The 27,129-nt window shown below is 34.1% G+C and overlaps 1 protein-coding gene across 3 annotated transcripts in view; it reads right to left on the bottom strand.

The window, feature by feature from the left end:
* USP34 (ubiquitin specific peptidase 34) overlaps positions 1–27,129 on the bottom strand; it is a 249,644-nt gene that overhangs the window by 112,197 nt on the left and 110,318 nt on the right. For all 3 annotated transcript variants that reach the window (XM_078444514.2, XM_078444515.2, XM_078444516.2), the window contains 8 exons: positions 26,491–27,104; positions 24,320–24,534; positions 19,602–19,717; positions 19,385–19,512; positions 11,189–11,278; positions 8,627–8,722; positions 3,434–3,516; positions 751–905 (listed from right to left, as the gene is read on the bottom strand). In XM_078444514.2, the coding sequence (XP_078300640.2) occupies positions 751–905; positions 3,434–3,516; positions 8,627–8,722; positions 11,189–11,278; positions 19,385–19,512; positions 19,602–19,717; positions 24,320–24,534; positions 26,491–27,104 (1,497 nt within the window). The remainder of the gene's footprint in view (positions 1–750; positions 906–3,433; positions 3,517–8,626; positions 8,723–11,188; positions 11,279–19,384; positions 19,513–19,601; positions 19,718–24,319; positions 24,535–26,490; positions 27,105–27,129) is intronic.

Raw genomic sequence — 27,129 nt, 5'->3', positions numbered from 1 at the left:
TCTATAACTAGCTCCAAATCAGAGGGCATGAATAAAACATTTTATCACTTATTGTATACCTATCCTATATACATTCATTAGATGTGTAGCTACATGTACAGTTTGTGTGTAGGTCAGGGAGTGAAATGAAGATACCCAAAGGTCATGTGTAGCTTTGTAGTAGATCTATTAAGTGATTTAGTTTATATGTACCAAAACTCATTCATATATATTCAATTCTACCACAGAAGTAATGTGAGATTCTGCAGTCTATGTAATCTCAAAAATAAATATAAAATAAAGTCTAGTGCTTTATTATCATCAATGTTTCAAAATTAAAATGGAAATTTATTACCTGAAACAACTGTGGCATCTGATAAAAAAGAACAAAAACTGGATAGAAAAATATCTTTAATAACGTGACATGACAGTGCTTCCTAAAAATGACTTTCTAGGAATCTACAAAAAATCTGGAGATTGGCTTGTATCTCCCATAGGACTGGCTAAAACCACAGCCATTTAACTAAGGAAGATTCAGAGAATATAGCTCTTACTCATATTCATATCAATATAAAGACTATAGAGGATAAAATTAAAGTAAAACCTAAGTGGCAAAATTATGTAAGGACTGCTGAAAAATAGTACAGGTCTATTTTAAAAATCTGTGTCACAAGAGGAAAAAATGAACATTACAGAATTTGTATTTCAAGAGATAAAAAGGAAATGTGGAAAAAGAACATAAACAATAAAACTGTCAAGAAATAAAATTACCTTCTCCAGGAAAAGATGTTTGTAGGTTTCCATTCCCATAGCATGTTGATCTTTACTTCGAACTTGATTTAAAAACCAATGAAGTGCATCATCATAACACTCAGAATCTTCTACTAAACAATGCCATAAAATGTCGACTTGCTCTAAACTTAACCCTAGATAAAAATTACAAATTTTGAATCATGGTACATACAATGTTTTAGTCCTAATTCAATGTACTAGAAGCACCACTATATGCAAAAATATCAAGGAGATATTTTATAGCATTTTATAAAAATTATCTTACAAGAGATTTCACACAATTTATGCTTTCAAAGGCAAAATATAAGTAATACGGACATACCATTGTACTACAATAAACATGATTAAGGTGAGGTAATCCTCAAAGCTGAGGAGTCAGTTCTAAGGTTTAAGGGTTAACAGTGCACACACATCATGTTTAAAGATCATTCTGTGCACATAGAAGAGAAACAATAAATATCAATGAGCATTATTTTTGGAAACTATGGGGGAAAAAAGGATCTGTATGATGAATAAAGCAAAATGTAATTGACTGCCTAAAAAAGAAAACAGCAACATGTCAGGGTATTCAATTAGCTGGGAAGCCAATGTAATGAAATGAAATCTGTGTGGTACTTTGACCCAAGTATTAAATGATTCCAAAGTCTGGCAGGAAGAAGGCAAAAGAAAGGCTCAGAACCAAAAAGAAGGTATTATAAGCAATCACAAATATGAATGTGGATAAAGGAGAAAATCTGAAAGGGTAGAATAAAAGCATCACAGGGATTTTTAAAGTATATCATAAAGGGTTCCAAAGCCTGGGTTGCTCCCGAATCAGAAAGGATGGGAAAATACGGTACAATCATAAGAAACCTCTTTCTTGGGAAAAGTAGATGAGATCCAGAATAGAAAAAAAAGGCTTCAGAAAATATTTACCTAGTAGCAGTATCAGTCTACAGAATCTGATCAGAAAATAGGTATCTATCAGTTTCTCACATAACCATACAGGTTGAAGAATTTATACCCCTGGGAGACAATATTAAAAAATAACAACAAAAAATCCAGAACCAACTTTAGTATCTAATTTAAAATACATTCAATAATTAAGAAGAAAAGAGTTGTAAAAAAAAAAAAAAAAAAAAAGCCAAAAAACAAAAAAAACAGTATCCAGGTTAATTACAGTAAACTATATGATAAAATAGAAGTGTATTCATAAATGACTGAAATCACCAATTCACATTCAATAGGCAATGCATAAGATTTTACTAAATTTTTTTAAGAAAGTAGATATTGGTATATTAAATCAGTATTTACTCACTGAATATAACTTTGGAATAACTATATCATCCCTGAAAGGAACTGTGCCAATAAGAGAAGAACAATTAATCATATGGGAGAACTGAAGTCTTCGCTTTGATTCTACCTCAACAGTAGCTGTTTTAAGACTATACACAAAGAATCTACACCACGCTCCCTGAGATGGGAAGAGCAAAATAAATAATTCATTATTCAAATACTGGTAAGAGTAGTGAATGGCTTCCAGTGAGAATCTATACTAAATAAACATGAAACTTAAAGGTCATATGAAATTATTTTTGCGGACAGTATCTGTCTTGGTCTGACTTATCCATGTATAAGATTGGTTTTTTATATTTTACATTATTTATTTCTTGTATATCGTCAGTCATAATGGGTATGATAAAAAACCTAATAATATGAAACAAAAGCTTCCTATCAAAAACAGGTGTCTTCATTTTATAATCTTGTGGTATCATTTTAGTGGCATTTGTTACAAAGAGCTTAACTTGAAGAAATTAAACAGTAAAATAAGCAGTGTATCTCAAGCATAGATGTGGACGTTAAGAGAGCCATAATGACACCTCTCAGCTAGCAAAACACTTTGTAACAGTTTGACTATATTAACCATAGCTAAAGAAAGGGAATGTCCTAACCCAAGTATGGGTTGGTTTGGGTTGACATGGACACACAGAAAGAGTGTGGACGGTGAAAAATAACACAATCTGTCTAGCAAGAGAAAACGAGCTCTGGCCAAAATAAATCAAGCTTCCTCTTCTCTTCTGAGAACATTTAGCATGTGGATTTAGATATGATCCACACCCTGAATTTACCAGGCTAATTTTTAAGATCAATTTTTAATGAAATTGAATTTGAGATTAATCTAAATAAAAGGAAGGTCTTCTAAATGTCTCTATCACCCATGAAGCCAAGCAAATTTGGGTAAGATTACCTCTAATAATAATACATAGACAGTGGCTGTTTCTAACTAGAGTGAAAGAAGGATTCTACAATACCTCTAATAATAATACATAGACAGTGGCTGTTTCTAACTAGAGTGAAAGAAGGATTCTACAATTAAAAGAAATAAAAATACAGATACTCCTAAACACAGTCTCTTCTCCTACCCTAAATATCTTGTTCTTGAGATGAGTTGTTTATCCACTGAGAAACTGGCATTTTCAGAGACGGAAGCAAAAATGTGTCAGGGTCACGCTCATATTGCCATACATACTGAGGACATTTGGTATTAAGAATATGAATTAATATTAATTAATCACTACAGAAACCTAAAGGCATGAGCACATTTAACTCGACTCTTCCAAGAGTCAATACAGACCTAAAAACTGATTAAAAGACTGATTAAAAGACTGATTAAAAAGCTTACTGAAATGATCAGGTGATCCCAGAGTTGAAAACACACAAGTCAAGAACTGAAGTCGAACTTGAACTTCGGCACTATGGCTGTACCTATATTTAAAAAGTCATTAAAATAATTAACTGAAAGATCCTACTTCTTAATTATTTTTAAAGATTTAATGGCCCTAATCTTAAATTATACCGAAGAAGTAAAACTCCACTTTTGTATCATAATTATTAAATATTTTAGTTACACTTGACCCTTGAACAACATGGGGTTTAGGGGTGCCAAACCCCATGCAGGTAAAAATCTGTATGTAACTTTTGACTTCCCAAAAACTTAAACGCTAATACCTTACTGGTAATCAGAAGCCTTGCTGGTAACATACACAGTTGATCAACACATAGTTTGTATGTTATATATGTATTATTATATACTATATTCTTACAATAAAATTAGCTAGAAAAAAATGTTACTATGAAAACTGTAAGAGAAAATACACATACAGTACTATATTTATCAAAAAAAATCTGCATGTAAGTGGACACATGCAGTTAAAACCCGTGTTGTTCAAAGGTCAACTGTATATAACTTTGGTTATACAAAAAAAAGTCATAAAGCCAAATGGTATGTTTGAGATTTATGTTATTTAATAAATTATAAAAATCTGCAAACATTAGAAAACATACTTTTAAATTAGATGAGAAAGTTTGTAAGAATGTAACAGTGGAACAAAAGAAATACGCCATTTTGAAATTATGCAATATGCACATAGATTAGAATAGTTAAATAAAAAACTGCATCTCCATCTAAAAATTGCATGTTTCATTATCACTGTCCCGCCAGTGATAACACTATATTCCTTAAACAAGAAATGCTTAACGAGTATCAGTTCCATAAATCCAGTTCATAAAGAATGCAGCTAATACAAAATTGGCATTTTTGAATGTTACCTCAAATGTAAATGATTATAATTCATGTGCACAAAATCAATGCTTAATGTAAGAATTGGAGGCTTGTTAAGTTGGTGATTTCACATGGTTCTCTGGGAATTCAGTTTGTAAGCATACGCAAAGAAACAGTATTTTAAGAAGCAAATGTTGGTCTGTGAGGGAGGAAGGGTGGGTAGAAGATGCTTCTGAAGCAGTAGTCAGGGGCCAAACTGTGGCCAGCCTGAAATATCAAACAGAAGAATGTGGTATTATTCTGGATGGAAAAGGAGGTCGCAGAAGGGTGTTGGGAGGGGAGAGAGGACTGACATCAGGTTTGCATTTTAGGATTCCTTTACCAACCCTGAGAACTGTGGTAATACAATGCTCTAATTCCCACAGGCATCTGAGCACCCAATCAATGAAACTAAATCAATCATGAGGGGATTTATTTACTTATTTATCAATAAATTTATTTATTTATAAATTTATATCCAAGTTAGCATATAGTACAGTAATGATTTCGGGAGTAGATTCCGATGATTCATCCCCTATATATAATACCCAGTGCTCATCCCAACAACTGTCTTCCTTAATGTGCCTTACCCATTTAGCCCATCCCCCCAAATCAATCATGAGTTCTTCTCTCTCTGTTACAAATCAAAGGCTGGTTGTGGATGAACTGTCCAAACTGCTTTGCCAACAAACAGCAGCAACCAGTCTGAGCCCTGATCTATATCCCAGGTTATAGAGAGTCAAAGAGCTTAAATCAATTTCCTATCACCTTCAAATAAGTGCAAAATTTTAAAAGCTTCCCAAATTAGCTGGTTTCAAAATATCCTACATTCACCGTTGAAGTTTAAAGTTAAGGTTTTCTAAGGTTTAAAGATTAAGTTTGGTGGATATACCTTTGCTGTTCCTTACTGTCCCATGTTAATGTTGGCAAAGAAAAGATCAACTTTTGTGTCATTATTGTCACAGTGCCCTTTGTGAAGATGAAAGTACATGTGGCAAGATGGCTGGGTGGGGAGGAGGGAATACAGTAAGCAACTCACAGACCAGAATGCCATCCAGATAAAATTCAAGAACAGCTCATAACAGCTCTCAACCTTCTACTAAAAAGGACAGATTTGATAGCAGAAGGCTTGGAGTACAGGTTCAAATTCGAGTTGTATCATCCATCAGTTCTGTGATTTTAAGTAAGTTACCATACTTCTCTGAGCCTGAGTCTGGGGGGGGGCATTGGTCACAGACATAAAGGGGAAATGAAGTCTTGTCCTGTACAAAGTGTTTGCATTTCCTGAATACTTCCTTCTTCTATACATACAACTCAGAGTAACGGACCCAGAACCCTAGAAGGCATGGACCCAGTCCCTTTGTCCTCTCTTCTTCAGGTTCCATAGTAGAGCCACTGGCTCCACACTTCAAAGGACTCTGTCTGCTCTGTCAGGGTCTCACTGGCTATTGATATCGCCAGCAGGAAATTTCTTGAAATGCAAAACAAAGATAGTATTAATACAGAAATCTTCTCATGGGCATGTCCATGGCTTCTGACATTACAGGAAATATAGGACAAAAATAATCTCCCTAATGGCATGAAACTTTAGCAGCAAACTAATACCTTAAAAAAAAAAATTGTAGCCTCAATATTGATGCAGATAGATTTTCTCGAGAGGCCACTGGATTTGAGAAATATGTAACATGTCTATTTGGGAAAGCTTTCATACCACAAGAATCTTTTCATCCTAGGTGACCATCTTAGTAGTAGGAATGCTACTAATCCTAATTGCCTACCTCAATTGCCTACTAAAATTCCTACTGAACAATTAGAAAATAATGGGCCACAAACTCAAGAGGTCAGTATGCTTTAACAAAGGGTAGCAAATGTACAACTCTGTTCTACAGCCTGATGGAACAAGGGAGTTCTATCAAAACAGGCCAGATAACATCTCTCTATGGTTTTATTCTCCTTAAGATGCCAGGCAACAAGGCAGACTGGAGGATTGGAAGGATACTGTGTACCCTAAGTATAAAACTCATCTCCAGAGAGCACCACTCCACTATTTACCTTTTTCACCACAAAAGCAATGCTTATATGATGATCTACCTATCATTCCACTAACAAAGTGAGCAACTTCCCTGTACACAATGCTATGAACTAATAAGACTTAGACCTGTGTTTATTTTTTGGCACTTAATGTTGGACCTTCTCTTTCTGAGGATGATTCACCTATGTCTTGTCTTCCACACGCCTTTCTTAAGCCTCCCATCCCTGCTCTTCAAGCCCACAGGCTTATAGCTGTGGTGAAAGTTCTTTTGTAACTTAGCATTTTTCTACTGACAAGTAACTTGAATTCTGTCTCCTAAAGATGCTCAAGATGTGGGTCATGTGTGGTTTTATTTCTGCTTCTTGTTGTTCTTGTGATTTTTACAGATCTATGGAGATGCTCAGATTCAGGAAACCATGATTATTTTCAACCTCTGCTTCAAGAAGAATTAAAAGGAAGATACAGACTATGAAGAACACTTAGAATTTTAATAGCACTTAAAGACATGCATCTTGTGTAGAGATAACTTTGTAAACAAAGCTATAGAATAAATTTAAGGAGGTATTTCAGAAATAATTTGACAGGCTTATAGAATAGGATGTCTAAAAAAAAAAAATCACTGAGTAATAAAACAGGAAACATTGGTTGAGTTTAGATTTTAGAGTGCCAAAAATACTAGGCTGAAGAAACTGGAAATTTATTTTTTATACGGTGAAGAATCTAGATGAGGGTAAAGGGCAACTTTGTCTGTTTTATACCATAGTTTGTTTTAGTCAGGTAACTATACTTTATAGATAACCTATGTGCCAGGTGCAACTTACTAAATTATTTCATTTAATTCTTAAAAAAACTCATGAGGTAAATAATTCGAGTCTATTAGGGAGGGAACTAATCAAAATAATGTCAAAACAATACACTCATAATCTAAACTCAGGTCTGTATGATTTAAAAGCCCAGGTACTTTCTTCCAGTACTGTATTACATTCCTAATAAAATAAGGATAAGGAATTAATGAGCATAGGGGAGAATGAGGCAAGAAGCCTGATCCAGAGGTTGGAAAATAGGCCTGGAACAGTGTCTGTGGGAATGTCAACTTGTGAAAAGACATGGGATATATTTTAGCACTAAGATAACTAGACAATGACGACAGTTATAATGCAGAACTCAAGAATATTAGAGAAAGCAGACTATTCCAGTATTTATAAAATGTATTTATAAAATGAATTATAACCTTGGTGCCACTATTTATAAAATGTGTGACCTTGGGCAAGTTACTTATCATCTCATAGCTTAAATGTTCTCATTTTTAAAATGAGTCTGCCTACCTCAAATGAGTTGTTGCATATCGTGAAGTTAATACTTAAATGGTATCTGGCACATAGTAAACATCAATGAACACTGCTATTTTTATCATCATCATCTCTCATGTTTGGAAATGACAGAGCAACACGAACAACAACAAAAAAGGCCCCAAAGTCTCCAAGTGTCAGGTGACTGAGAGGATGGTGGGACTCTGAAGGACACAGTAAAATCTGGAAACAGAATGGATTTATGGGGAAAAATAATTCAATTTTGGAGGTAAGTACGCCTTAAAGGTGAATGAATTTTCTGAACAGTCTGCTCAGTTTTCATCTATGTGGAAGTCTTCTACATCAATATTTTCTCAATAAATACTAAGGCTAGCTGATATTGACATTAAACTGGTTTTCTCAACTTAGCCATCAATCTCCACCAATTGACTAATAAGCAGAAGCCTTCTGAATTTTACGTTTCCTTCTCGGCAGACATGTCCCTGTAAGAAGCTTTAAATACCATTATACCACTGAACCATTTCTACCAATTCTTATCCAAAGTCACATAATGATGAAATATTTTAAAATTTCAGCATCAATGCCCTAATATAGTAACACAAGGATATTGCTGATGGTGGGGGAGGGGGGCGGGGAGTTAATTTTTAATTCCTGAAAACAATGACTTTGAACAGAACTAAACAGTGAAGGTTAATCAACCCCCAAAAGTTATACAACCTACATGTTCCTAAGGGTAAAAATTATAGAAATAACGTTATAAAATTCTCCAACTAAAACAAAAAAGAGCCTTTCTTTCTCTTAAAATTTTTACAACTAAAATTTTCATCACATTTATTTACTATATGAAAGAAAAGGAATAAAAGTACTGGGACATTATCTTTCAGAGAAAAGACAATCAGTATTTAAACATAACTAACCTAGTTAAATACTTACAGTGCATGTTTTTGTCTTCCTTCTCTTACAGCTTGAATATAGTATACCAAATTATCAAAGAAAAGCTTCATCATGTTCAGTTCTTTTTCTGCCCACCTGTCCCAAACGAAAGCAAAAGTAATTTTAAAGGCATAGGGGAAGAGAATAAATCTATTCTAGGAAAGAAAAAAATATAGATCTAAAAATTCTTCTAATTACCAAAAATTTACAGGTTCTATTTATATTTAAACTGTGAAAGATACAAAGCAATAGGTCTTAATTTTTATGAATTAAAATGTCATTATTGTTTTTTTTAATTGTTTTTTTTTTATTTTTATTATTTTTTTTATACATTTTAATTTATTTTTGAGACAGAGAGAGACAGAGCATGAAGCGGGGAGGGTCACAGAGAGAGGGAGACACAGAATCTGAAACAGGCTCCAGGCTCTGAGCTGTCAGCACAGAGCCCGACGCGGGGCTCAAACTCACGGACTGTGAGATCATGACCTGAGCCGAAGTCGGACACTCAACCGACCAAGCCACCCAGGTGCCCCCATTATTGTTTTTTAATCTCAAAATATTCAATCTCTATGAAGAGGATAAAATGTCTGACAAGTGTTAATTGTAAATGACTAATATGAGTTAATATTAAAAAAAAGTAGGATTCAGTCCATACAAGAATGGACTATGTGCCTTGGTCATTATTTAGAATTTAGCAGAATGCCTGGCATAGAGTACACATACAACATAACCTTACTAAGTCACTTGATTTTTCTCTTTGTTATTGTGGAGTATTTGTTAAAAAAAAAAAAAATCAGGTATTAAACTCCAAAATAACCTACAAACACTAGAATAAAAAAAGAAAAGTGATAAATACAATCACAGAGCCCAGGGTCCACAGCATCCATAACTAACAGAATGCATTTCACATAATACTACCAATGTATCTGCTAAAATGTACGGAAGTATTAAAATTCCAAAACTTCTGATAAAATTTACATATTTTTGCCATAGCCCTCTTTTCAAAATAAGTTACTCTCGCCTTTACAATCCCTTGATGAAGGTGAAGTTAACACAGAAAACATCCAGTAAGCCTCAGGTTTGAAACCAGTTCCAATACACTTGCAGCATGGCTTTGGGCAAGTAACCTAAGCTTTTGAAGTCTGTTTGCTGGTTACCCGAAGATTTACTAAGTGGATAAGGAATAACAATTTCCAATTGTAAAATATGGGCCATAAGAATTTAAGAGATAATATATACCAAATGTTGAGTGCTGCTGCACATAAATTCACAGGATTTTTTTTGTTATTATTGCTGCCAACTAACCCCAGGAGCTCAGAGTTCTTTTAAGTGATCCACTGAAGATGTAGGATCCAGTCTTCAGGAGGGAAACCCTGTGAAATGCCATCAACTGAGCTTATTTACAATTAATTTAAGGACTAAGCTAAAAGGGTTAACTCTATACACTTAGGTTCAGGTACCTGTTAAGTAACTGACCATACAAAGTTTCCCACTTCTGTAAGATGTAATTCTTTGTTATTCCTTAATATAAATCTCCTCAAATGACATCTCAAATATGTCACCAACTTACCCAGGTTAGCTACAAGTAAAATCCCTTTTAATACATCAGAATTCTATCATTCAACCATTTAAAAACTATTCGAAGAGTCAATGAAACTAGATTCACATTCTTCTTATACTTAAAGTATGCTAAATGCTTTTCCCTATGCCTCTGTTAAGTATTTGAAAGACCTTCCCTATACTTACAAATTAAATGGTCACTAGAGTCATACTATAATATTAACTAAAAGTAGAGGATTTTTTTTTTTTTTTAATAGAGGTTCAGGTTAAATAGATCTCATTTAAAAGAGCAAAAAACAGCAAGGGCTTTGAGGGCTTCATCCTATTTAGAACTACCATGAAGTCTTAAGAATTTTTCTAAATGATATTCACTTTGAAAGCAAACAAGTGCTGTTAACAGCTAATCTTAGATGTGAGAAGAAATTAGGTAAAAAGTTATCTTATTTGACCTCAAAAATGAATCCCTCAATAGATTCTTCCTAAAATCTAAATGTCCCTGAAATCTCTCCAAAAGTCTATTTTGAATAAAGCAAATAAACACATTCCTACAGATTAATGAAATTCCTGTTAGCCAACTTTCTCAAGAATATTACCAAAGCTTGGACTAATTTCACATCAAACTACTTACCCTTGAAAACATTCTTTAACATTCATTAATCCTAAATTCTCTGTAAATGTGAAAGAGTAACAGGGTGGTGTCGAAATTATCCCTAACATGATGTAGTGTCTATAATCAATTCCTAGTAATGAGAAAAATAAAAGGCACCCTACGTTGTTTATTTTAGTGTGTCTCTTGTTTCAGGAGTCCTTTACTTTGGCAGATATACTACAAAACTTCACCCTAAAATTAGAGCACTACTTGCTACAGGATTTTTCTTAAACTACAAAGAAAACAAAAGTCAGATTTTCTTCCTGATAGTAATAAAATCTCCATGGGAATTTGATGACTATGATAATCAAACAAATTTTAAATGAATACTTTTGTTTCTTTTATTTACTTACATTGTAATCCAATGTGTATCATAACTGCTTCCAAACTGCTGAAAAGTACCAAACAATTTTGGAAGAAGACGAAGTGAAATTACTACTGATCTGAAACAGCAAAAACAGGTATTTATAGGATAAAACAATTTTAGATACTATTGCTAATTCTAGCTTTTTACAGAAATTCAGCTATTAAAAATCTTAAATACAAAAGGACTTTAATGAACTTTACATTATAACTATATTTCTTATATAACATTGAAAAAATTTTCCTTAAAGTTTAAATTTATTTTATACAGTAGGGCAAGAAACCCATTTTAAAATCCCAATCTAAAATAAAGTAAAATACACTATAAATACCTGAGCAGAAAAACAAATGAAGAGCATTTAAAAATAAAGAATACTTTCATGAACAACAAAAAAAAAAAAATTAAGAAGTCATGGGTACTTCTGAGAACTTAATCAAGGAAAATAGGGACGAGCAGCGTAAGTAAGTTACCTAGAACAGGGCTTCTCAAAATTTAATGTGCGCTGATTCACCTGGAATTTTGTTAAAATGCAAATTCTGATTGGCAGGTCTGAGGTAAGAAATTCTGCATTTCCTTTTTTTAAAATTTATTTTTACTTTTTTGTTACATTTATTTATTTTTGAGAGACAGAGCACAAGTCAGGGAGGGGCAGAGAAAGAAGGAGACAGATAATCCAAAGCAGGCTCCAGGCTTGAGCTGTCAGCACAGCCTGATGTGGGGATCGAACCCAATAACCGTGAGATCATGACCTGAGCCAAAGTCGGATGCTCAACTGACTGAGTCACCTAGGCGCCCCGGAAATTCTGCATTTCTAACCTCCCAAGTGATACTCAAACTGGTTTGTGAACCACATTCTGAGCAGCAAGAATATAGAGAGCATTTTTTAAACTATGCAAATTATCCTTTTCTCCTTAATTCTCACTTAGTATGATCTGCACCCAAGTTGAAAATCACTGCATTATGAGCCATGTTAACAATGGAAACAAACCATATACCTCAAGTATGAAGGAGCAAAAAACGGATTATGAAATCACTCTACAACTTTAAGTAGATCTGAGAGTGTTTATCTTCTGAAAGAAAGGGGTACAGGGAAGATAGAGATGCACACATCCCAGAAATCTCAATAGGCAAGGAGGTCGGCTGCATGAGCCTTAAAAGAAGCAGGACAAACTCCAATGATATAGTGAATTTTTTTTAAGGCTTATCTTACTTCATGAAAAAAATTTTAAAAAGAGCAAAGTATGCCATATAAGTTAAGTTCCCCAAAATGCCTACTCTTTTTGAGAAGAGTACCAAGAAAATCAGAGTGTAGGGCTGCACTTCAGAATGGAAGAGAAACATGGTAAATACCAAGTAGGAGAAATTAGAAAAGAAAACTTCCTGTTTCTTTTCTTTTTTTTTTTTTTTTTTAGTTAGTTAGTTTTTGTTTTAAGTAGGCTCCATGACCAACATGGGGCTTGAACTCACAACCTGGCTCTACGACTCACAACCTGGATCACGACTCTGGCTCTACCAACAGAGCCAGCCAGATACCCCAAACACTTCTTGTTTCTGAATAAAAACCCAAAATTGGAGAAATGCATTATCTTTTTGCATTACATTGGGAGTACAAAGCCGTGTGTGATCTGACCCATTTCTCTTATCAGTCTAACGGAATTTCCTTCCAATTTTCCTCTTTATTATCTCTAGTGCACAACTCCTTCCCTGGCTTTATTCAAGTTTCCTCAACTGTCAACAGAGGATGAACCCTCAACACTCTTCCACTGCCCAAGGAAACCCCTTTATTCCTTCCCAATTTTCTTTCATTCATCATCACCTAACGAATAATCCCTTATTTAATGTGTCTACCACTACTATGTGCTTGATGAGAGCAATGACTGTCTTACTCATTTAAAAACCCTGCGTATGGTGCACAATGAATATAGATTATCTAAAATAATGATCTAGCAAAGAACTTAAAGGCAAGATTTTCAAGGAAGGAGGAAGAGCAAGTGTAAAATACTAATACAGTCATGAAGGATGAGGACAGAAAAAAAATACCAACAGATGACGAAAGAAACAGCATATTAATAGAATGTTAAAGGATCAAAACCACACTGGTACAGATTAAGGAGTACATAATTGAATCATGGAGACAGTAAGTGACTAATATCCACTAAGTGTCAAGTAAATATTCTTTAAATATTTAAAAACATTTAAATATTTGTGTTTTTTAACATTAAACTTTTTAATATTTTTCAACAAGTTGCACAATAATGATAATTGGAAAAATGGACCATGGAGAATCAGGAGCAATCAATTTTAGATTTTTTATCTAAAAGCTCTTGACAAAATTTTAGAAAAATTAAGATATAAAAAAAATAGAATGAAAAGATACATATTAACTTGACCTGAGGTTTTATAAGCATAAAATCAGTAAGAGATATCACAAAGAAAAAAAAATTTCAGTCTGATTACAGACTGAAAATTAACATAGCTACAAAATTTTCATCTAAAATCACAAAAGCAAATTTCAAAATTGTTTGCCCAGTGATTTTAACAATGGTTTTAAAATACAAAGAAACAAAATCTAGAAAGAGATATATCTTACTTTATGAAGACATTGACAAGTCTTATAGTGTGCAATAGGTATATATTTTCTGAAAATCTTATTATTTCTTGCAGTCAGTGGTGTTAAAGGTTTAGACTTTAAATTTACTTTCCAAATTTTTTACAATAAACATGTTTTCATTTCATGAAATGTAATGTTGCTTGACAATAATGCATAGGGAGCCAGGGGTTGAGTGGATACTGGTTTAGATGAGTGGATGGATAATGGTATGGTTCATATAACTGAATAACCAAAAATAGGAGTGCAGAAAAATAGGACAATTTATAAACTGTGAGTTATCAGGGAGAGATTACATTTTATAGGACTAAAACATTTCTTTAAAAGTTGATCAGGGTGCCTGGGTGACTCAGTCAGTGGAGTGTGTGACTTTCACTCAGGTCATGATCTTGTGGCTTGCATTGGGCTCTGTGCTGACAGTTCGGAGGCTGGAGCCTGCTGTGAATTCTTGGTCTCCCTCTTTCTCTACCCCTCCCTCGCTCACGCTCTGTCTCAAAGATAAACATTAAAAAAATTTTTTTTAATTTCCTAAGAACATAAAATACATACATTTAAAGCACTATTAACAGTTTCTAAGAAATGACCAAATCTGGATCAAATGATCTAAATAATCCCAAAATAATACTTTTTATTTAAACTGCTAAATTTAAAAGGAAAAAATGATATAAAGTGATTACAGACTGAACATTATTAACATAGTTACAAAATCAGGGAAGACAATTTGGTGATGATAATAATTTATATTTCAATGTTAAAATTTTGTCACAAGATATACACCAACCTGTTACAATTAAAATTATACTGTAGATTTTTTTCCTGTAACAACTACATGCTAAACTGACTTATCAACTTTTTTGCCCAGTTTTGATTGGTGATATGCTTACAAAACTCAACATAAAAAAAAGGACTGTTATATTTAAACCTACATTTCACAATTTCTTCTAAGGGTGAAAATTTCAAATACCAAAACACAATCATAAGCAACAATGTGTTTAAGGATAAAATGGTTCAACGATCCAGAGTAACAAGATACTAATTTTAGACTTAATAAAAGATGTTTTACCCTAAAATGCCCTAGCTCTTTGCTTCAATCCAAGAGTTACTGCTGTTACCAGAAGCTTATTACTAGGCAACAGTATGATATTCCTGTAATTACCACCAATAAAATATTATGTTGCCTTAGCAGAATGAACACGTTTGCTGATGTTATTCACAAAGTTATGCTTGAATGATTTTTTCCTAATCCTGGACTACATGTTTTAAGACTGATGCATTCTACAAAATTATTTTTCAGTCATTATAAATTATAGTATATACCAAAAGTTGACATGAAATGCTATATGTAATATAGTCTTTATAGAGGAGAAAACAAAAGTAGTATATAGTACCATCCATTTGTTAATTATACAAACCTTTATTTATATAAACAGGGCCCCTGATACATGATCACTTTACTAAAGACATCTTTTGTACACAAAGGCAAAAATTTTAAGCATATGTGATAAAGTACATACACAGGATCAAGAATAGCATAGGAGACAGAATTCCAGTCTCAATTCAATTCTTGGGAGGACACAAATCTTCAGGGGGTGCCTAGGTACAGGAAATGCCTTCTAATAAACATAAAAAACCAAAGGGGCTGATTACAACCCAACCCCTAAATCCATCCTACTCAATGGACAGCAGTCTTATCTCACCCAGCCTTGGAGACAAGCCTGAAAAGAAATGGACTTTTCATTGTGGGAGCTACCATCTGCCTCACGCTCTCACTTTATGAAAACATTCTGCAAAGCAGTCTACTGTGTGTTTCTGTAACTTTTAACTTCCTGCACTCTTGAAATGTTCTTCTGTGTCTTATAAAACAATCTGCCTGAGGCTAAATGTGCACAAAGCACACACATGCTGCATATCAGAGACTAGGCAAGGCATCTAAAAAAAGTGTTTACAATGGTTCCATATAAATGGTAGAATTATGGGCGATTTATAGAAGGCTTTAATTTTCTTTTTCAGATCTCTATGCTTCCTGAGAATAGGCCCATATTACTGTTCAAAAAAAAAGCTAAGTTTATTTTTTTAATGTTTATTTAATGTTTTATAGTTGAGAGAGCGAGCGAGCGCACACATGTGGACAAGCAAGAATCCCAAGTAGGCTCCATGATGTCAGTGCAGGACCCAATGCAAGGCTCAATCCCACAAACGATAAGATCACGACCTGAGCCAAAATCAAGAGTCAGACACTGAACCAACAAAGCCACCCAGGTGCCCCAAAAGCTAGATTCATTTTATCAAATAAATTGGAATATGACCACAGAAAAGGAAAAACAAACAATGCTGACAGGTCTATAAACCATGTAAGGAACTGCAAAGAAAATATAAAAGTTAGTACAGAGAAAATAAAAAGATAAAGCTTCCTTAAGTATATAAAAAACTGACATCACCAAGAAGTAGACTTCTGTGTTCTTTTGTCAAATGTCAGGAAAATGATAAATAAGGTTGCAGCGGCCCATTTGTTTCAACATAAGGAAGAGCTTTACCATTAATATTAGCATCCTTATACAACACTCCTTTCTGATGGTAAACCCAGGGGCTAGATTTGAAAAAGAATTCTTATATTCTTTAGGGTTTCTATAATTCAGATGCCACTACTGACTATTTTGGACCAGGTAATCCTTTTGTTGTGGAGAGGCTGTTCTCTGCATTGATGGATATTTAGCAGCGTCCCTGGCCTGTAGTAATACATCTAATACCATTCATTAGTGTTAATGACCAAAAAATATCTTGGTTGATATTGCCGGGGGGGGGGGAGGGGAATCACTCCCACTGAAAACCACTGGTTTATCAAGAAACCCAGACCAATGATGTACAAAAATTTTTCAACTTGCATAATAATGTTGGTAAGTTTAACTGGTATACACTGGATGTGGTGTGTATTTCCTATGCTAAAAAATGCCATTATGCTCTAAATATTATCACATATGACTATCGTTCACTACAAAACTAGCATGATACAGCAACCATCTGAAGAGTCAAGTTTGAGGGCAAAATTAAATGCAACACAGTAATCATGTTTACAACATACTCAATAAAGCATTAATTAAGTAACTGTATCAGGATACAGGAACTGAACAAAGGAAAAATGCTTTAATTTCAACTAATCTGGGAGTGGACAAATTAAAGCTTAATAAAAAATCCAGATTGACTATTTTCCGTTTTACACACTTATTTTTCCTTCTGTCCCTTTTAAGTTTTCCTACTTTTAAATGATGTGATGACTGTGGAAAAATAAGAAAATCAAAAAGCATAAGGAAGAAAAAAAGTACTCAATTCTCTCAAAATTAACCATTTTATAGTCTCACATATTGCTTGCAATTTTTAACAGACAAGCCTGTAATTATATGCCTCTATATTGATATGATCTTTAAAAAAAAATCTTTCAAGGCTGCATGATGTTTCATATTTCACACAGTCTTACTGAAGTATACATGGAAAAAGTGTATACCTAATAACTGAGAATAGGAGGTGAACATATCTGTATGATGAGCACCCCCATCAAGAAATAAATCATTACCAACATACATCTGGCTTTCATTGTGCCTCTGTTCTAGTCACTACATAACCCAATAGTAACCATTATCCTGACTACTAAATACAATCATTTTCCTGTTTTTAAACTTTACATAAATAGAGTAACAGTGATACACTCTCTTATATCTGGCTTATTACACTCAACATTGTATCTGTGAAGTTCATCCATACTATTCCATGCAGCTGTAGTTCATTCAATGTTACTGCTATAATGTCATTCAACAAAGAGTCCACCATTTAGTTTTCCTTTCTACTCTTTTTTGACACTTGGATAGCTATATAAAGACTATTCAGTTATTTTGAATAATGCTACTATGAACTTTCTTTTTAAGTTTGTTTGTTTGTTTGTTTGTTTGTTTATTTATTTATTTTGGGGGTGGGGTGGGGGGGGTGAGAGAGGCAGAGAGACAGAGGGATACAGAGGATCAGAAGTGGTCTCTGCACTGACAGTAAAGAGCCCGATGTGGGGCTTGAACTCACATACTGTGAGATCACAAACTGAGCCAAAGTTGGATGCTTAACAGACTGAGCCACTCCAAGCACCCCACCTATGAACATTCTTTTCTTTTTACTTTACTTTTTAAATCTTTATTTATTTTTGAGAGACAGAGTGTGAGCAGGGGAGGAGCAGAGAGAGAGACACACACAGAATCCAAAGCAGGCTCCAGACTCTGAGCTGTCAGCACAAAGCCCGACGCGGGGCTCAAACCCACGAACCGTGAGATTATGACCTGATCTGAAGTCAGACGTTCAACCAACTGAGCCACCCAGGTGCCCCCGGACATTCTTGGATGTGCATTTTGGCAATCATCTGGATGTCTTTCTGTAAGGCACATACTTAGCAGTGGAACTGCTGGAATTAGCAGTGGAACTGCTGGGTCTTAGGGTATGCAGATGCACATATGGGAAATATAGACTGTCACAACCACTTAAAAAAACTGTTTACTGGTTTCACAAAGACGTCTAAAAGACAATTAACATTTTAAAATTAACTGCTATACTACCTACATAAATTAAAAAAAATTAATCTAGCCATTAAAAGCATTCCTTTTAAAGAATGTATGTCAAGTGATGTAACTGATGTGCTAACAGAGGTCTATTTATTAAGTGGTTTCTTATACCTGCATGAAGAAACTGTTCAAACTATATAACCGTTTAAAAGAAAAAGCAGAAACTGTCACACATACTTTTTCTAATTCAACTGAGTTTTAAAAAAAAGTTTATAGCATTTAAACTTTAAAGCTTATTAAAGCATTCAGTAAAATTAAATATTTGTATCAGGCTTAGGCAGAGGGTGCTGAAAACATTGTATGAACAGAACAGAATACAATACATTCAATTAGTAAGTGAATGCCCTATAATAGAGATGGCATTACCAAAGCAGTATAAGAGAAAAGAAACCTGAAACTATACCAATGAAAAAGAACTGAAAATCAAAAATTGCGGTAATCATCTTAGCCCAAGTAAGAAGTACATGGCAGAATTCAAACTAGAAAAAACCCCCAGCCTAATTCTTTATGCATGACACAAGTCAAGACATAAAAGATCCACCCAGATGGAAGAACAATGCCATTATCAAAATGTTTGCATTTCACTTAAGTTTAACTTCATTTATCTTATTTAGGTTGTTTTATATATGAAACAGCTCAAGAACATTTAACTGAAATTTGAAAACACAGCAGTTATCACTATGTTTCCAGAATCAAGAAGAAAGTATTGTTATTATTACTTTGTTTCTGTTGCAGGATATCTAATCAAGGGTGTCACAAGTGCCAAAAAAGAAGGTCTAATTAAAAAAAAAAAAAAAAAAAAAAAGAACCCTATGAGGTAAAAAATCTTCGAACCTAGTAAGAAAACCACACTTAAAAAAAAAAAAAAAAAAATTTTGGTTGGTAATGTTTCATTAAATGCTATGAATCCAACATACCATAGTCAGTAAAGAATACACAAAAGGAACTTTACTATATAAATTTTTTTTAAATTCCCATTTACCTGTTGTTTCCTAAATTTTCAAGGCAACCTTCAATGAATCTCATTCGAATCTGTCTATCCGTAAACCAACATACTAAGGAACAGAGAAGCTTCTCTGCTTCATTTATTAATCCTTCAGAAAGATTAACCTACAAAAAATGTATATACGTAAAGTTAGTTTATCCTGTTTGCATTTTGGTGTAATTTTGTAGCCTTTTCATTCTATTAAGTAACTTACCGCATCATCATCTTGAACTATATCCCACAACAAAGTGTTTCCTTTCTTGCAAACGTTATCCAAATTAATGTCTGTCACAGCATTACTGTTGAATTGATGTTTATGAACTGCAGGTCCTGAAGGGATGAAATATAACACACTATAGAGGAATGCAACTGACTGAAATTGTGAATTATAGCATTCGTAATGTTAACAAATCCAAAGTAAAGTGTAACAATTTATTTTTACACCACAAAATAAAAACAGTACAAGATTAACACAACAGTTGCTTTGTGAGCTGCAGTGTTGCTTAGAGATTGATAAGACTAAAGTTTAAGAAGAGTTTTCTTCTCATAGTCTCTTCATTATTTCTAGTAACTATGTTTTTCACATGTCAAGTGAACTATATATAAATGCTTGAAACTCAAATTAAGCATAAAGATAATTTTCTTGGAATAATTTTATAGCCAAGAAACATTATTCTAAATTACCTTCTGTATAATGTTTTATACCCCTACATTTAAAAAGTTGTACCAAAGATGATTTACCTACAACATTCAACTAAATGCAAAGATTCTAGTGTAATAATTTAGGCTTTGTGTGCCAAGCTAAATAGATTTTCACTGGTTCTAATAAGTAAAAATGCTTTTTTTGAACAGCTTTACCATGAAATTTCCCTATTTAATTGTACATATACATTGATTTCATTGAAACAAGAATTGTACAACCATCAACACTAATGTTTAAAGCACTTCCACCACCTTAAAACATTCCTTCATACCTAATTACAATTCCTATCACATTCCTCAGCTCTAATCCATTTTTGCATCCACATAAATTAGCCTTTTCTAGAAATTTTTGTAAATGGAATCATACAATTTGTGTAGCCTTACATCTGAATTTGTTCACTTACCAAAATATGTTTTGAGGTTCATCAATATCAAAGCACATATAGTATTCATTTTAATTACAGTATATATGGAAATACTTCATTTTGGTTATATTCAACAGTTAATAGACATTTGAGAGATTCCAGGCTCTGGCTAATATGAATGATGCTGCCATAAACATCTGTGTAACAAGTCTATATGGACACATGCTTTCCTTTCTCTTCGGTAAACTGGAATTGGTGAGTCACAAGATAAATGTGTATTTAACATCTGAAGAATTGCCAAACTGTTTTCCAAAATGTTTGTGCCATTTTACATTCCCAACAATAGTTTATTAGAGTACCAGTTCCTGTTCCTCTACATCCCCACAATACATCAGCAGGGTCACTCTTTTTAATTTCAGCCATTCTAATAGGTGTGCAGTAGAATCTCATTGTGATTTAAAAATTTTCATTTGCGGGGCGCCCGGGTGGCTCAGTCGGTTGAGCGTCCGACTTCAGCTCAGGTCACGATCTCACGGTTCGTGAGTTCGAGCTCCGCGTCAGGCTCTGGGCTGATGGCTCGGAGCCTGGAGCCTGCTTCCGATTCTGTGTCTCCCTCTCTCTCTGCCCCTCCCCCACTCATGCTCTGTCTCTCTCTGTCTCAAAAATAAATAAACATTAAAAAAAAAAAAAAAAAGTTAAAAATTTTCATTTGGTAAGAGACCTAAGTGGTTCAGTCAGTTAAGTGTCCCTCTTGATTCTGGCTCTGATCATGATCTCCCATTTGGGGGATCCGGTCACACAAGGGGCTCTACTCTGTGCTCAAACTCACTTGTGCTCTGTGTAAGCTCAAACTCACAAACTGTGAGACAATGACTTGAGCTGACATCAGGAGTTGGATGCTTAACCAACTGAGCCACCCAGGAGTCCCTCAAATAAACAAGTATTTTTTTAAATTTTCATTTCCCTAATGACTAATGATGTTTTAGCATCTTTTCATGTGCTATCATTCATTTGTGTATCTTCTCTCTTTGCTAAATTACTACTGAGTTGTAAAAGTTCCTGCATATTCTGGACATAAGCTCTTTATGAGATACATAATTTCCAAATATTTCTCCCAGTCCTTGGCCTGTCTTTTGGTGGTTTTGTTTTAGTATTTCTTTTTTAGCTTAATTTTATTAAAGTGTAATGTAAACACATAATCAAGATATAGAACATTCCTATCACCCCAAAATGTTCCCTTGTGACCTTTTACAATCATTCTCTACCACCAAACCTTAGGTAATCATTAAGAAGATTTCAATCATTATAAACTAATTTATAAAACCTTGGATTGTGAGTAATTTGTTCTGCATGTGTTCCACAAGATGAGCAAACATTTCTAATAAATTTTAACTTGCAACACAAATAGTATGTGGCACCAAATGTCACATGATCACAACTGAGCCAATGGTTCCTGAAATCTGCTTTGATATACGAGTTGGATTACAAGCATGTTCCTGGAATGAATTATGCTTGCAAACCAAGGTTTTACTGTACTTTTGAACATTCCAGAATTGCTTTTAGTGATACTCAGTATGTAGTACACCCTTTTAATTTCATTTGCTTAGAATGTTGATATTTACCCATTATGTTGCATGTATTAGTTCTTTCCTTCTTATTAATGAGTAGTATTACTTTGTATAAATATACCATATTTTGTTAATATACCAGTTAATTCCAGTTGAAATTATTCTGGAACAGGTATGAACATTCAATGTACAATCTTTTTGTGTACGTATGTTTTCATTTCTCGGGTAAATAAACCAGAATAGGAATTGCTGGGTCATATGGAGAGATACATGTTCAACTTGATAAGAAACTGTTGTAACAGGTCCCAAATCAGCTGAATTAATTCATACTCCTCAACAGCAACAGAGAGTTCTAGTTGCTCTAGAAGTTAGTGTCATTTAGTATCGTTAGTCTTTAATTTTACCCATTACAGTAGGTATATAGTAGTACTGCATTGTGGTAGTAATTTTTTGCATTTCCCAGGTAACTGGAGATATTAAGCATCAGTTTCATGTATTTATTGACCACATTTCTGTATCTTCTTTTAACTATTCAAATCTTTTGCTTTACGCCTAGTACAGAGCCCAACATGGGGCTTGAATTCATGACTGTGAGAGCAAGACCGAGCTGAGATCATGAATCAGACACTTAACTGACTGAGCCGTTGACCCCCCCCACCTTTTTTTTTTTTTTTGCCTATTTTTAAACTGAATTGTGTTACTGTGTTGAAAAGTTCTTCATAGTACTAAATAGTTATACAAGGTAGACTCAGAAAGCATTAATATACATAATAATTCTCAATTTCTAACTTCATATAGTAAAAAATAGGTACAATACTGAGTAAAAGGAAAATAGAATAAAAATGGTGAAAATTTAGTAAATATGGTATCAAATTCAACTGACCTCAATCTTACTTAATCTATTCATTTCTCAAAAAACCACAATAACACAACAATAAAAAAAAGTCAAGATACCCTTATCTACATCATGCACACGTAACATTTGAAATCAATTAAACTGTTGCCAAAGTCCATAAGTTATATCTCTAAATTTGATTATGGCTTTTTAACATAAACCTATCTATCAGGTTTACTCAGTCTGTACTGGTACACCAAAATCCATTTCCTAGGCTAGCAGGGGCTGATAGTACCTTAAAAAGCATGAGGTTGGACCTTTATTTTAACTTTTAAAAAATTTTTTCATGTTTATTTTTTTTTTGAGAGAGAGAGAAAGAGACGAAGCAGGCTCCAGGCTCTGAGTTGTCAACGCAGAGCCTGATGTGGGGCTCAAACTCACAAACCACAAGATCATGACCTCAGCTGAAGTTAGATACTTAACTGACTGATCAGGTGCCCCTATTTTAATTTTTTAAGTGTATATAGCACTTTATTTTTTTTGAAGTGTACTCTACAATGTTCCATTAGTTTCAGGAAGTTGAACCTTTAAACTGCTAATTCTAATACTATTTTTCCCTCTTAATTTGTCTCCCTTTCCTTTTTCTTCTATTATTCTTTAACCTCCTCTAACCTCCATTCTTCCAAGTATGGTCATTTCCTATCACTTTTTTTTTTTTTTTTAATTTTTTTTTTTCAACGTTTTTTATTTATTTTTGGGACAGAGAGAGACAGAGCATGAACGGGGGAGGGGCAGAGAGAGAGGGAGACACAGAATCGGAAACAGGCTCCAGGCTCCGAGCCATCAGCCCAGAGCCTGACGCGGGGCTCGAACTCACGGACCGCGAGATTGTGACCTGGCTGAAGTCGGACGCTTAACTGCGCCACCTAGGCGCCCCTCCTATCACTTTTTAAAGAATGATTTGAAATGATTAGAACCATCATTTTGTGAACATTTCCATCACTCCGGATGAAACACCTTGCCCTGTAGCAGTTACCTCTACTCTTATATCCTCCCAACCCTCCCTAGCCCAAGGCAACCATTAATCTACTTTCTACTCACTAAAGACTATGCTAGACATTTTACATAAATGGAATCATAGAACATATGACCCTGTGTAATTTCCTTTTAGCTCCTTAGATTTCTAAATACAAAATTTAATACAGCCATTTATTTTCTAACATATAAGACTATAATTTTATATATTATGTATTTCCTTCCCTAGCTAAATATCTCTTGATAGAAATGTAGCCTTTATATTCATGATGGAGTATTCATAATAATTTCATTCCCTAGGAAAGAAAACAAACCACACACATATGATTTGGCAAAAATATTCAAGTATAACATTAAATATTGAATCCTTTTATCAGTATAAATTGTTTTAAAGAAAGTAAATATTTTACTTACTACAAAACCTTACCTTGACTAAGATGTTCATGGTAAATAGATGCTAAATTGGGAAGATGTTGTTGGAGATGAGATGTTAGCTCTGCATGTGAATTAATCTGAACTAGTTCCTCTTCACACCCAGATTCTTCACCATCAAAATCAGCCATATTTTTTTCTGATTTTGCACTGACCTGGGAGCTACTGCAACTGACATCATCTGCACTTAGCATATCATCAACCATATGCCTATTAACACAGAGAAAAGCACAAAGTTAAAACACATGTTGTGAAACACACAAAAATTGTCTCAAAAACTGAAAACCCCACTATGTCAGAATTTTAAATTAATTACACAAAATACCCACATATTTATTGTCTGACCCATCAACACACTTCACTAAAACCAACTCAAAGATAATTTTAGGGAAAATCTGTAAACTCACTGTTACATATTTTCTGAACTCAAACCACAATGTGAAACTCTGTACAACTCCAAAATCGAATGAGATTACAACCAGGAAAATACTTCATTTTAAGGCTGCAATCTAGATGTGGTTATTAACCAGGAGACTTTTATTCAATGTAAACTCCTATTAAAACAATACCTAGTAAGCAATTTACTTCTGAAACATACCATACTGGGTACTTTAAGGATGGAAAACAAAAAAGATAAAAAATAACACAAAGAAAAAATGGTCAGGATTAATTTAGAGATTCACAAGAGGTACCCTGCACAGAGAACATGGGAAGTGCTAATATGAAAATTGTAGGTCTTGTGAAGTAGGGAATTGTTGTGGGTATGAAAACTAAAAGATCTGCAATGTGCCAAAATGAATATATTTCACCTCAGTTTTACAAACTAATTGCTTTGTCTTCCTTATAAGCTATCCTGGGAAGAACTTTGAATGTAAAACGTCAGACTATAAACCACTGGTTCTCAATTACAGGGGGACACTGGGCAATGTTTAGAGATATTTTTGGTTATCACAAGGTGGGAGATGCTGCTGGCATCTAGAGATAGAGATTAAGGATGATGCTAAACATCCTATAATACATTCACATTGCTGCAAATTCAAAACACAGAATTATTTGATCCAAAATGTCAATACTGCCAGGATTGAGAGACATCACCTTAAATTCATATGGATTAGTAATAAGAAATAAAGGCAAAGAAAATAAAGTAGTAAATATATGGATATATAGTTCTCCCAAACAACCACACTGAATTCTGAAAGTCCTGACACACTGCCAAGTGTTAAGAAAACTAATACTGATAAACCACATATTTGTATTTTATTGTCAATTAAAATTTACTACTTATATGACGGTAATAAACAGGAGCTAACACATATTGAGATCTATTATGTACCAAGTACATCGGCCCATAAAATGTTCACATTAAAACCCAAGAGGTAAGTACTAATGTTCCTATTTTATAGATGAGAAAATGACTGACACAAAAATTAAGTACTTTCCCCAATAACACCTAGTGACAGAATCACTTACTTTTAATTACCACAAATGTATTTCACAAATACTCAAAAAGCTTTATCCTTATTCATACCCTAAAATTAAGATGCATGTAAAATTTCCTTTTAATGATCACAATTTAATGGAGTTTCCACAAGCAATCTTATAACTGCTTTAAGGTAATTATTACAAGGAGATAAAGATCTAGATCTGTGTTGTCCAATATGATAGCAACTAGCCACTATGGTCACTGCACACATTGAAAAGTTGCTGATCTAAACAGAAATGCGCTGTAAATATAAAACATACACAGAATATTGAAGCCTTATTACAAAAGAAAGAAAAATATCTTTGTTTTTTTACTGATTACATATAGACATTTTAGATATTACTGCTTTAAATAAAACTCATAATTAAAATTAATGTCACCTATTCCATTTTGCTTTTTAAAATGTGCCCAGAAGCAAATTAACAATTATATACTTACAGCATGCTTTTGAATTTACATTATATTCTTACTTGCACTCATCTAGAATATACTGCAATTCAATAAACACAAGCTGTAATTGGTTCCCTAAAGGAAATAGACTTTTTTTGGTAAACATTTATTTTTTAAGTAATCTCTACACCCAATATGGGGCTCAAATTCACAACCCCAAGATCAAGAGGCGCATGCTCTATGAACTGAGCCAGCCAAGCACCACAATACAATCTATTTTTAAGGAGACTTACCCATCATGGTGGTGATGATGATGGTGGTGGTGGTGGTGGTGATGCTGTGGACCAATAAACTGCCGACAATTAAATAATTCATTCCCAATAGTCTCCCCAAGAAAGTCCCCAGTGCGTGTAATACAAGATTCCTGAGATGCTTGTGCTATATGAGCAGCATTCATTTCCCCTGAAATATCATGTTCTCGATCTTCAGAGTGTGAACAGGCATCTAGCATTCGTATTCGATTATCTACTGAAGGCATTGAATCAGTGTTAAAAACCAGGTCCTTTCCTGTTCCATTGCTTGTCCCACTTCTTTCTGATGGGCCTTGGGAATCCCCTAAGCAAATGCCTGCTTGGCTTTCTAACTTTCTGTTCCGAAGATCTGTACCACAACTGCTTTTAGGAGGATTATGACCATGATCATCATCTTCATCTTCTTCTTTAAGGGCTTCAATATCTGCAATGTCTTCTGACTGTACCTCACTGCCAGGGCTCCCAGCGGACTGGCTGGCATGGCTAGAATTCACCTCATTGCTAGATCCATCGCTATGCCCACTACTGCTACCAGGACCACTGCTTCCATCTTCACCACTGTTGGCAGTTTCATCAGAACTTCCCTGCATAGATTCCTAGATTTAGAAAGAAACAGACTTA

Source organism: Panthera onca, chromosome A3, assembly GCF_046562875.1.
Source record: "Panthera onca isolate mPanOnc1 chromosome A3, mPanOnc1 haplotype 2, whole genome shotgun sequence".
In the NCBI taxonomy this organism is placed as follows: domain Eukaryota; kingdom Metazoa; phylum Chordata; class Mammalia; order Carnivora; family Felidae; genus Panthera; species Panthera onca.
The sequence above is the reverse complement of the archived record's forward strand: the minus strand, read 5'-3'. Positions and strand labels throughout refer to the sequence as shown.